An 11498-nucleotide genomic window follows, 5' to 3' on the forward strand; every position below is an offset into this window, starting at 1 on the left:
GAGGAACCCGATCACCAACACCCCCAAAATCACTGATTACAGGGATCAGGCCCTTTCCCTGCACCAGAAGAGGCTTCAGGTGGTCAGCGCTGTTGAGTATCAGGCGCAGAGACCTTGGTTTGAGAAGGTCGACCACTACTTTCTCCACTCAGCCAAAGAGCAAGCAGCTGCAACTATCGCTGCTGAGGCCTTCAGAAGCGGAGCTGGGCCTTCTACTCCTGATGTTGAGTCGAGAGTAGAGGAATTTGAAGAAAAAGAAGATTCCGAAGACGCTCGTCTGTTAAAGACTTTGGTGAGCCTTTGGACTTGTCTGAATTTGCTTCTTCTTTCTTTGTTTGTTGGTTTTTTTTTTTGAACTTATGTGACTCTTTGCCCCCTTGTTCTTTCTTCTACAGTCCGACGAAGATGAAGAACAAAGGAGAGCCAGCCGAGGCTGCTCAAGTAAAGTCAACTTCGGACGAATCATATTCATATGAAGAAATGGCTGGTCAGAGGAGGAGAAGAGTCGTCATCAACCCTGGGCAATTTCAAACTGCCGAGCCTGCTGCGTGCCAAGAGACCTCAGTTAGGTGAGGACCAGCCCGAGGTGATTAAAGAGAAGACTCTTCCTCCTGCCGAGGCTCATGCTGAGGAAAAGGTCCAAACAAAGACTCCTCCAGAGGTTCAAGTGGTCGACATTTCAGATGCAGCTCCTCCCTCTCCTCGGCACGTGGCCGAGGATTTTGCTGGCGAGGTCCAGAAGGAGGCTGAGACCTTGCTTGTCTGCCTTGAGGACAGGGTTATAGTTGAGGACCTTCAGGACTCCGGTGCTGAGGATACCGAGGAAGAACAAAGGATTGAGGAGACTAGGCACATTGATATACCCTCTTCCTATGCTACTGGATCCTTCAGGACTTTCCGGTCCGCTGAAATAGGGTTCGGATCTTCCCCCCTAGTGCACGTTCCTGCCCATGCTCGGGATATTATAGTGTCCCAGCACAGCTCTGCAATGAATTACTTCGGCGACCTCACCAACATGTCAGAGCTGTAGGGTTTGGACCATTGGTGCTACAACTGGGGCCTCCGAGCCATTTGTCAGAATTCCAGACCCCTTCATGGAAAACCTGAGGCTGCTAATGCGGGTAAACCTTTCGGCACTTTACCTTCTTCATTTATATTTCAGCTTTCTTCTTTTTCTTTTCTCTGTTTTTTTTTTTTTTTTTGAAGAATCAGCGAGTACGTTGTTCAGAAGTCTTGGACTTTGGGAGAAACATTCTCTTGATCCTTAGAATTCTTCTTCTGTTTTTTATTTATTTCAGTTGATCATTGCCCTACCTTTCGGCAGGCCGTTCATAACCACTTTATAGACGTGGAAATGAACGAGGAGTTGAAAGCTAAAGCAGGCAACGTCAAAGAACCTGAATGCCGAGCTCAGCTTGCTGAGCTAAAGAGCCAGAAAGCAGAAGAAGAATCTGCTGCATGCCGAGCTCAGATGGACGCAATGGCTACTAGCTTTCGCGACTTCTACCAGGAAATGGAACAGTCCATCTTCCCCTGGATAGACAAGGGTTAAGCCCTGATCCAGGAGTATATGGCTGTGGATATTCCTAGCTTCAAGGCTCGGATCGAGCGAAAGATGCAGAAGGAAGCTGAGGCTCAGCAGAAGCTGGCCAAGGACTTTAATGAGAGGGCTGCTCTGGCCGAGGCTGAAGCCAAGCAGAGGCAATCTGAACTGGAAGCTAAGATTCAGCAAATAAGGGGTCAGATGGAGGCTAAGGATGCAAAACTTTCTGAGGCTAGGCTTAAACTAGGAGGCAAAGATGCTGAACTTTCCAAGGCCCAGGCTGCTCTGAATGGCGTCCGGAGCCAGCTGGAAGTGCAGACTGAGGGGGCTGCTAGGGCTCAGGCTGATCTTAAGGCTGCCCAGAAGCTGTTGCAAGTCAGAATCTATACCTAAGATTAATACGACGAGGGTTTTGACAATGGCTTCCAGGTAGCTCGACGCTTGTCTTTTCATGCTGATCCGAGCATTAACTAGGATGCAGCTAAAGAGTGGTCGATGGATCCCAACCACCTGAATCTTCACATAGCCCATGATACTGAGGTTGCTTTCCTCACTCGTCAGGCTGAAGCCGAGGCTCGAGCTGAGAGGGAAGATGAAGAAGCCAAGAAGAAAAAGCCTCAACCTGCTTCCTCTTCAGCTGGTGCTAGGACTTCCAAGGGCCCAGCTGCTCAGCCTGATTCTGTTGATGTTGAAGTATAGGAATTCGGGCAGTCGTCCTCAGAGTCTTGCGGATCAACTTGCACTTAATTATTTATCTTTGTCGTATCTTCTTTGCCTTGATTTTTGCTTCAGCTTGCCTTGTACAAACTCTTATTTTTGCTTTGTCTTAAGTAGTTGTACCTAGTTCGGCAGCTGTGTTTTCCGCTTGTGGGCGGCTGCCGATGTAGAATTTTTTTGTTTTTAACTTTGAAACTCTTACTTTTTGATGTGCCTCGGAGATCCGAGCATCTTTGAACTATTAATGCACTGCTTTACCTTCATTTCCTATGCCTTGCTCTTTTTCTTACCTTGTCTTCTTGATTTTTGCAAAAATTTCCTAAGTACTAACCTTCGGCTCGGAATATATGCACTTACATAGATGCACTCGCCAAGGGTTCCAGTGATTTTTCAGCTCAGCTTCCAATGCTATGCACAGCTCTAAGCCAGCAATTGCTGCTTCATATTCAGCTTCATTATTTGAAGCATTGAATGAGAATTTCAGTGCATATTCAAAGGACTTGCCTTCGGGCGAGGTTATGACTACCCCTGCCCCCGAACCATTTACGGTGGAGGATCCATCCGTGAATACAGTCCAAATTTTCTTTTCCTCGTCCAATGTCTCTTGGTAAGAACACTCGGTGAGGAAGTCCGCTAGGGCTTGAGCCTTGATGGCTGTTCTCAGCTGGTTACTGATGCTGAACTCAGTGAGCTCAAAGGCCCACTTTGCTAGCCTACCAGATTTTTCAACTTTGTCGAGGAATTTTTCTAGCGGTTGATCAGTCAGGACCACTATTTGATGGCAGTCAAAATATGGCCTCAGCTTCCGAGCGGCTACCACTACTACATATGCAACTTTCTCGAGTAGGGGGTAGCAAGTCTCGGCATCCGTCAAAGTGTGACTGACGAAGTAGATCAGATGCTAAATTTTTTCTTCTTCCCTCAGCAAAACCGCGCTTATAGTGGTCGGGCTAACTGCCACATATGAGTACAAAGTTTCTCCTTCGGCTGGGCGTGCTAGCATCGGGAGTTGAGCCAGATGTTCACGGAGTTGCTTAAAGGCCTCTTTTTGCTCGTCTTCCCAGATGAGCTCTTTGGTTTTTGGGAGTTTCAGCGCTTTGAAGAAGGGTAACCCCTTGTCCAAGGCTCTGGAAATGAACCTGGACAGGGCAGTCATTCTCCCAGTGAGACGCTGAACGTCCCTCTTTGTTCTTAGCTCGGGAAGGTCGAGCATTGCCTGCACTTTGGCGGGATTGGCATCAATCCCCCTTTTACTCACCATGAAACCGAATAACTTGCCTGACTTCACGCCGAAAACACACTTCTTCGGATTCACCTTCATTTGGTGTTTTCTTAGGGCGGTGAAGGTCTCGGCCAGGTTCGCGACATGGTTTTTGTCCTCTTTACTTTTGACGATTGAATCGTTAACATAGACTTCCATATTGCGGCCTTTTTGCTCGGCGAAAACCTGGTCAACCAGCCTTTGATATGTTGCCCCCGCATTTTTCAATCCGAAGGGCATCATTTTGTAATTATACACCCTGGCGCTCGTAAAGAAGGCCGTTTTTGCTCGATCATTATGGTGCATGAAGATCTGATGATACCCCAAGAATGTGTCCATGAAACTAAGCAGAGCATGCCCACTTGTCGAGTCGATTAGCTGATCGATCCTCGGCAAGGGATAAAAGTCCTTCGGACAGGCCCTATTTAGATCCGTGAAGTCAACGCACATCCTCTAGGTGCCATTTGCCTTCTGAACCATCATCACACATTGGCCAACCATTCCGGATACTGACAGGGTTCAATAAAACCTGCATCCAGGAGTTTTTTAACTTCGGTTGCGATGTCTCGGTTCTTCTTTTCGGAGTAATTCCGCTTCTTTTGCTTAACCGGTCAACAGGTGGGGTCGACATTAAGCTTGTGGGCGATGAGGTTCGGGTCAATCCCGGGCATGTCTGTTGCCGAGAAAGAGAACACATCTTGGTTGTCCCGAATGAGTTGAATAAGCTCAACACGAACGTTCGGATGGAGTCCGAGCCTGATGTTGACACATTTTTCAGGGTCTCCTTCGGTCAACTCTATTGACTCAGTCTGCTGGTCCAGCTCCATTGCTTTGGCACTGGACTCTTCACAATCTAGCCTGCTGTAAATATCAGCAGGCTTCCCAAACCTCGGCTGGTGCTCTGAGTCTTTTGGCTCAGATGAGGAACCAGCTTTTTCTTTCCCCAAAGATTTTTGTTGGTTGGGGTGCCTTGGGCCGAAGCACTTAAGCCTGTAGGCTTCTTTGTGCATCGGTTCTTTTCTCTTTATTCCTCATCATACCTGTCGTCGCGGCGACCTTTGGATGGCTTGAGGTAGTTACATCTTCGGGACTCCTTTTGGCTGCCTTGAATTCTTTCGGAGCGTCCCTCGTCCGAGACATATATCATCATCTGATGGTACGTCGAGACGACTCCTTGGATCTCGTGAATTATAGGTCTCCCCATAATCCATTGTACACAGACGGAACGTCCACGACCAAAAACTCGGCCATGATATTCCGAGCTGCTCGGTCTTTGCCGATAGTGACAGGAAGAGAAATTTTCTCGTCAAGATATGTTGAAGAACCATTGAATCCAGATACCGGGTAGGGTACTAGAGTCAGGTGCTTGGTCTCCAACTTCAGCTGGTCGAATGCCTCCCGAAGGAGGATATTCGCACCACTTCCAGCGTCGACGAGAGTTCGCCAGACGTTGTGGTTCACGATGCCCGTAACGATTACCAGCAGGTCATCATGGGGGTATGCCACCCCCCGACAGTCTTCGGCTGTGAACGTGAAGTTCGGCACCGGAGACTGGTGTGCTCGGATGTCAGCATGATTTACTTGATGGGTCAAGCCCCTCAAGTGGCGTTTTAATGCTTTCCGAGAGTATGTTCCTACGGAAATGACAAGGATGTCAGGATTATCTTTGCCTTGCGGCTTGTCCTTTTTCCAGGTGAAATCCAATTCTTGCCGAGAATCTTTCTTGGCTCTTTTCTCTTTGCGGGGGACCATGAGATATTTTTTCAAGTAACCTTTTTGGACCATATCCTCGATCGATCCCTCAGCTGGATACAGTCCTCGGTGTGATGTCTAGAAGATTCATGGAATTCACACCATCGGTCCTGTTTAGGGTAAAATTACCCATGACAAATGGACCAATTCGGACCTGCCACGTGTCAACCACGTGGGCCAATCAGCGTCCGCCACTTGTCACCCTAAGAGGTCCAACATGGACTAATCATGTCACATCATGTGGCCCATTATCCGCCAACCTAGAAAACGACCATCGCAGGCCAAATTCCCGAGGCAAGCCCAATCAGTCCTAGGTTTTCCTAGAAAACCTAGTATTGGGCACGTACTTCGAGGCTATATAAACATGTCATTAGCCTCCATAAACAAGAGAATCATCTCACCTAGAGAAGTCTAAACACGTTGATCACTCCTCCCCTAGAGGAACCAGATCTCCCACCTTTACTTTCCGCATTTATTACTCCTCAAACAAGTACTAACTTGACCGTTGGAGGCGGAGCTCCCACCACAAGGAGTCTCCGTTGTTTTACAGGTACAGGCGCAAGGATAACAGTCCCGGAATTGTAACTCTCCCGCAGGACATCAAAAAACCCCGAAACATTTTGGCGCCGTCTGTGGGGAGAGTACTTTCGAGATAGTATCACATTCTGTACCGATTCTAAGTGAGAAGCGTCCCATGGACGACCCCCTGGTCCAGTCAGACCAGGATACCGACGAAGAATATGAAGTCGAGACTCACACGGCCCCTGACGGGTCCCTCAGAGCTCGACGCACCCGTCCCATTGAAAGGAAGGAACGGGGAGACTGCCTGGCTGAATCTAGTAAACCAGTCGGCCCGCCGCCTAATCATCAACAGGCGGCCGAGGGATCTTCCCCTATCACCAGGAATGAACTCATGACCCTCATGAGTAGTTTCAAGGGGGAGATCCAAGACTTGATCAACCAAAGGGCGCTTGTTCCTGCAAAGGAACACTCGGCCAAATCAAACCACTCCTAGTTGAAGTTACATGCGCCTCGCATGACACTCACTGGGTACAACCGGAAAAACACCAGCTTCTATGCATTCGGCCAAGCAGTCAAGTATTGCAAGCGTCGGATGACCGACTGTCCATAATTGGTGTTGCCAAATCATTATTATGATTTTGATATATATATATATATATATATATATATATATATATATATATATATATGTATATGTATATATATATGAATGGCATGTATATGTTGCTGGCAAACATTGCATCAATTTGCATGCACACTTATACACGTGCAATATACATACAAATGACATGCATATCACTTGCATAAGCTTGTATGAGTCGTCCCCCACTTATTTTTTTTTTTCAAAAAAAAAAAAAAAAAAAAGGGGGTTTTTAATATGCCGAATGGCTCGGAGTGCCGAGCATTATTGACAAAGAATTATTTGCTATGCATGAACATGCCATGTACACTAATTTGTTAATGACCTGGCAACACATGGCTACTTCCATACCAAGTTATTGACAACTAGCTTAAAGCATAAAATGGCCAGCTGGAGTATGACTATTTTTGTGAGTTATTCTTTACAGGGCACTACTTACATTCATAAGCATAAGGCGCTAAGCATTCGGCTCCTCGCTGTTGAAATCTTGCAAACAAGGTCTTAATGGCTCCTACTTCAAAACCAACAAGGTTTATCAAGAGAAGCAGCTGGCCTTTTATGAACCACTTTACCCAAGTATACATTATACAATATAGTATATACTATACAAATATCAAGCGGTATATAATACAAAGATACCATCCATGCTTGAAGCGGTTGTTAAGAAGCTGAGCATTGGAGCCCTTGCTAGAGTAGGCGGCACCTAAGTTTTCCCTCAAGAAAGAAAACGGCAGCCAGCCTAGTACCAGCCACGAAGCCGGCACAAGCATTTTAAAAATAGGCAACCAAATGCCGAGTTCGAGGCAATAAATTTTCAACTCCATGAAAACAGAGCACTCTTCGAATTTTGTTAAATAAAGCATAACAAGCAAGTCAGCCGGCCATCTCTACGCAACATTAGTTAGCTCTTGATAAAACATCCGGCACTCTCAACATTTGAGAGCAGGCGGCATTATAGAGTTAGTCGGCATTCGGTCAGCCAAACAGCCGGTGCTCGTCGAGGGTAGCCTTGAAAACCCGACTATATGTATTTAAAGCAAGAACGCCGTGAATAATTACACAATCACAAGTGCTCCTCAAGATTACAGCCGGCCATACCCAAAAAACCATTGTGCTCGGTTTACTTGAGGTTCAAAAACGGCCCCGGCATGCGAGCATCTATGATCTTTGCTATCGTGATAAGACCAGCCGGCTCTATATGATGTTTTATCATGGTACAGTCGCATGGTTTTGGCTCAAAATTATGGTACCAAGTATACTTGATGCAAATGAGTGTAGAAGAAACCGAGCCACAGTCCACTTGAGTGTAGAAGCGACTTAGCGTTCAAGCTTGATCATGCGGCACCTAGTGTCCAAGCAAAAGGAAATACCGCCTCTGACCACGCTAAGGTAAAGTAGGTGGAAACCAAGTAATCAAGAAGCTATGGGTGCTATGCTCTCCTTTGATATCAGTGACATTGGGTACAAATCAGAGCAAATCATTAAAACAGCCGGCTTAGTATCAAATGAAAATCAACGAGATCAGCCGGCTATTTTCAGCTAGGCGCCTAATCTTGGATCGTTGAACCATTGAAATCGTTCACAATACAAAGCCACCCAGCAGCCGGCAGTATCAAGTGGGAACAGCCGGTCTTATCTTGCGGCGGGCTCCATGTGCAAAGCTCAAACCCCGACAGCAAGCAACTCTAAAAGCCGAGTCGAATAAGTTCGTGTGAATGTACAAAGCAGGCGGCTAGGCGGCTGTATGTATGGGAAGCAAGGGCGTGAGTGTGTTATGCTTGGCTGAATAAGCAAGAATAGGCGCCACACGTGGCCATCACAAGCCCGGCTACTCGGCAATTAAAACAGCCAGCACTTGTTGAATGACCATCTGCTAACGTTCTTGCCAATTATTAGCAGCTGGAATTGGCACAAGAGCATTCGGTCTGCCATCTCTAAAACAATAAACCGGCATCGAAGTATCGTAGCTCAAGCTAGCAGGCGACACTTGCAACCAAAGCAGCCAGCCATGTTAAAAGAGGCGGCACATGAAACGCAACATAACAGCCGGCTGTGAGAACATAGTCCAAAGGCCATCGTCTACAGTCGTTTCAATAGAGCCATATGGTGCATGCTTGCGTAGACAGGCTTGCGTATTGAGGCCTAGCTACAATGCCAAGTCGGTTGGGTGAGTGGGAGATGCTTGCCACCCATGGACGCCCAAAACTTTCTTGTGAGAGTAATACCTATCCTTGGTCAGCCAATTACAAAACATTCGTCCATCATGGATACGAGTACATGCTAAGTTCATGCTAAGCTATCCATTCGTCCAATTATCATGCTAAGTTCAATTATCATGCTAAGTCCAACTGGCATTATCAGCCGGCAATGAGTGGCCGGATGCCCAGCAAAATCAATCAATATCTAATAGCTCGAGCTTGAGTAGCCAGCAATTCGACATTGGGCATTGATGAAAACACCTTCCTCGGCCCTCGCCAATAAGCTAGCTGGTGGCAGCTCAACACAAGCCGACCTTTGGTGATAACAGCCGGCATAGGTTTGTGATTGTAATCATAGCAAGCGTCATCATCATCATCATCATCTTGGTTTTTAAGCTGAATGTCTTGGATGCCTTGCCAAATGAAAGCAAGCGACATACCGAATAGGGGCTTGCTTTATCATTATGATAATCATTATTATGATTATTAAAAAAAAAGAAAAAAAGAAAAAAAGAGAGGAAAAAAAAAAAATATATATATATATATATATATATAAGGAGGGAGCCGCCTAACAACATCATTATTCTCATTCTCATGCATGAGAATAAAACAAAAGCATAAGATCCCCTCAAAAAATATTGCATAAGTCTAACAAGCAAGAGAGGCGGCATGAATAGTAGTCGCCCCCCTATACGACGAAGTCTCGTAGCTATGAAAGCAGTCAACCCTCATTAATTTCACTAAGGGGCTAAAGACCGGCGGCAAATGTGTGGGCCGAGCAGCGAGGTCGCAAACCACATTAAAACAAGTTTATCACGACCACCTGTCCCCATTTGAAGAAAGTAGAGTCATCAATCCTCCATGGAAGGGAGCTAAGTGATCTATCTACTCTAACACTTGAAATTATTTCAATACTTGATACTAATTCAGAGGGGCATGCCGCCTGTACCTTTACAGTCGGCTACTCTCCATTGAGTATTTCACTCTATGATCAGAGGGGCATGCCGTAGTACCTCTATAGTCGGCTACTCTCTGCTTTGATTATTTTACTCTATCACCAGAGGGGCATGCCGTCTGGACATACAATCGGCTACTCTCCATAGAAGATGGCCGACTGGTTCCAAAACAAACGGCCACCCTTCTATACTTAGCTAAAAAATGATCAGGGCCTGGCCGACCCTGTGCCTAAACAGGTGGCTACCCTCCTCTTACTTAGCACCTACGTTCACCAAGAACTATCCAAGGCCACAAGCCGAATGATCAGTCCAGGCGCCAAGCCAACTGATCCAATCTTTAAACTAATACGACCTGTCCCAACATCATAGCAGGCGTCCGACGGCATCCCTCCGGATGAAATTCGTCGCAGAGAGCAGCTCCCTTTTGGGTGGAACATTGCTCTATAAACTAATTACACGGCACCTATACGACTGTCCCCAAGGGCAACCACGTAGCCGTTTTTGAGACAAGGATAACTTTATCACTAACCAAACCAGTGGTAGCAGTTGACATCTGAGTCGGATGACCCCCTGTATTACTTGGGATAAATGCAGGGGGTACCTCTTGAGTTAATAGCCAACAAACATTGGCGAATCAAAAGGTTCAGCCGGCCTCCGCCGCCTGGTACCTTTACTACTCAAGCAGGAGTGACGGCGACTGAGTAACACCAAAGTCAACTCATAGGCACTCCCTCAAACTTGGTATGGAACCTAAAAGGTTTGAGTAGACCGCCTGTTTTTTGGCAAACAGGGGCACTCAAACCCCTATTCCTACTAGGTAACCAGTCCTTGGGTTAATAGCCAACAAACATTGGCGAATCAAGGGGATCAGCCGGCCTCCGCCGCCTGGTACCTCTACTACTCAAGCTAGAGTGTGACGGAGACTGAGTAACTCCCATGTTAACTCATAGTCACTCTCTCAAACTTAGTATGGAGCCTAAAAGGTATGAGTCGCCCGCCTGTTTTTAGCAAACAGGGGCTCTCAACCACTACTCCTGCTAGGTTAACAACCTTTGAGTTAATAGCCAAGAAAAACTTGGCGAATCAAGGGGACTATCCGGCCCCCGCCGCCTGGTTTCCCTACCACTCAAACAAAATAGGCAGTGATTGACTAACCGCAAGGTTAACCAGTCGCCCTCCTTAGTACAGAACCTAAAAGGTATGAGGAGTCCGCCTGTTTTTTGGTAAACAGAGGTACTCGACCACTATTCTTACTAGGTTGGCTATACTTAAAGCTGTCGTCTGTAACCCAACAGGCGTAGCTACTTTGGTTGGACGTCCTGTCTGACGCCTGCTTCTATGCAGCCACCAAAGCAGACGACCAGCCATCCCCCAACGAAATAAACTAAGTACCAAACTTAGTATATTGAATCAAAAGAGGCCAACGGCCGAATAATGCTAAACGCTTACCCCTTGTGCAATAGTTGACAGTCCACCTGATCAGGGGCTATCTGCATAGTAGGGCTTGCCAAGGACTGCTATAATGAATATCCACAACACACTCTACTGCTATAATGACAGTCCACCTGATCAGGGGCAATCATTATTATGATTGATTAACTTTGAAAATGTCATACCGCCCAAGGTATCAAAATTTTCTAAGTTAATCAAGTCCATCTCCCATAGAACTAGACAAGATGCCGACCTAGCAAAGCTTCGAGGTTCTAACTTTCAAAAGGAGCAATCCCTCCTGGAAAGAGAAATAACTCCTTCCGAGGGGCAAATGTTTATGGTAAAATTACCCATGACAAATGGACCAATCCGGACCTGCCACGTGTCAACCACGTGGGCCAATCAGCGTCCGCCACTTGTCACCCTAAGAGGTCCAACATGGACTAATCAGGTCACATCATGTGGCCCATTATCCGCC

General features: G+C 46.6%; 1 protein-coding gene across 1 annotated transcript; it reads right to left on the reverse strand.

Annotated features, from left to right (window-relative positions):
* Nucleotides 1–2579: 2579 nt before the first annotated feature.
* Nucleotides 2580–3680, reverse strand: LOC110725102. Its single transcript, XM_021904569.1, has 2 exons — nucleotides 3400–3680; nucleotides 2580–2973 (listed from the first exon to the last, which is right to left on the reverse strand). The coding sequence occupies exons 1-2, from the start codon at nucleotides 3678–3680 to the stop codon at nucleotides 2580–2582; spliced, it is 675 nt and encodes a 224-aa protein (XP_021760261.1).
* Between the last annotated feature and the right edge of the window lie 7818 nt (nucleotides 3681–11498).

This window comes from Chenopodium quinoa, unplaced genomic scaffold, assembly GCF_001683475.1.
Source record: "Chenopodium quinoa cultivar QQ74 unplaced genomic scaffold, ASM168347v1, whole genome shotgun sequence".
Taxonomy (NCBI): Eukaryota; Viridiplantae; Streptophyta; class Magnoliopsida; order Caryophyllales; family Amaranthaceae; genus Chenopodium; species Chenopodium quinoa.

What these genes read in the sequence shown, in the direction of transcription:
- LOC110725102 (XM_021904569.1), bottom strand. Translation starts at nt 3,680, where the DNA reads ATGGAAGTCTATGTTAACGATTCAATCGTCAAAAGTAAAGAGGACAAA. An exon ending in AGAATGACTGCCCTGTCCAG is followed by an intron (nt 2,974 to 3,399) that starts GTTCATTTCCAG and finishes AAAATCTGGTAG; the next exon opens with GCTAGCAAAGTGGGCCTTTG.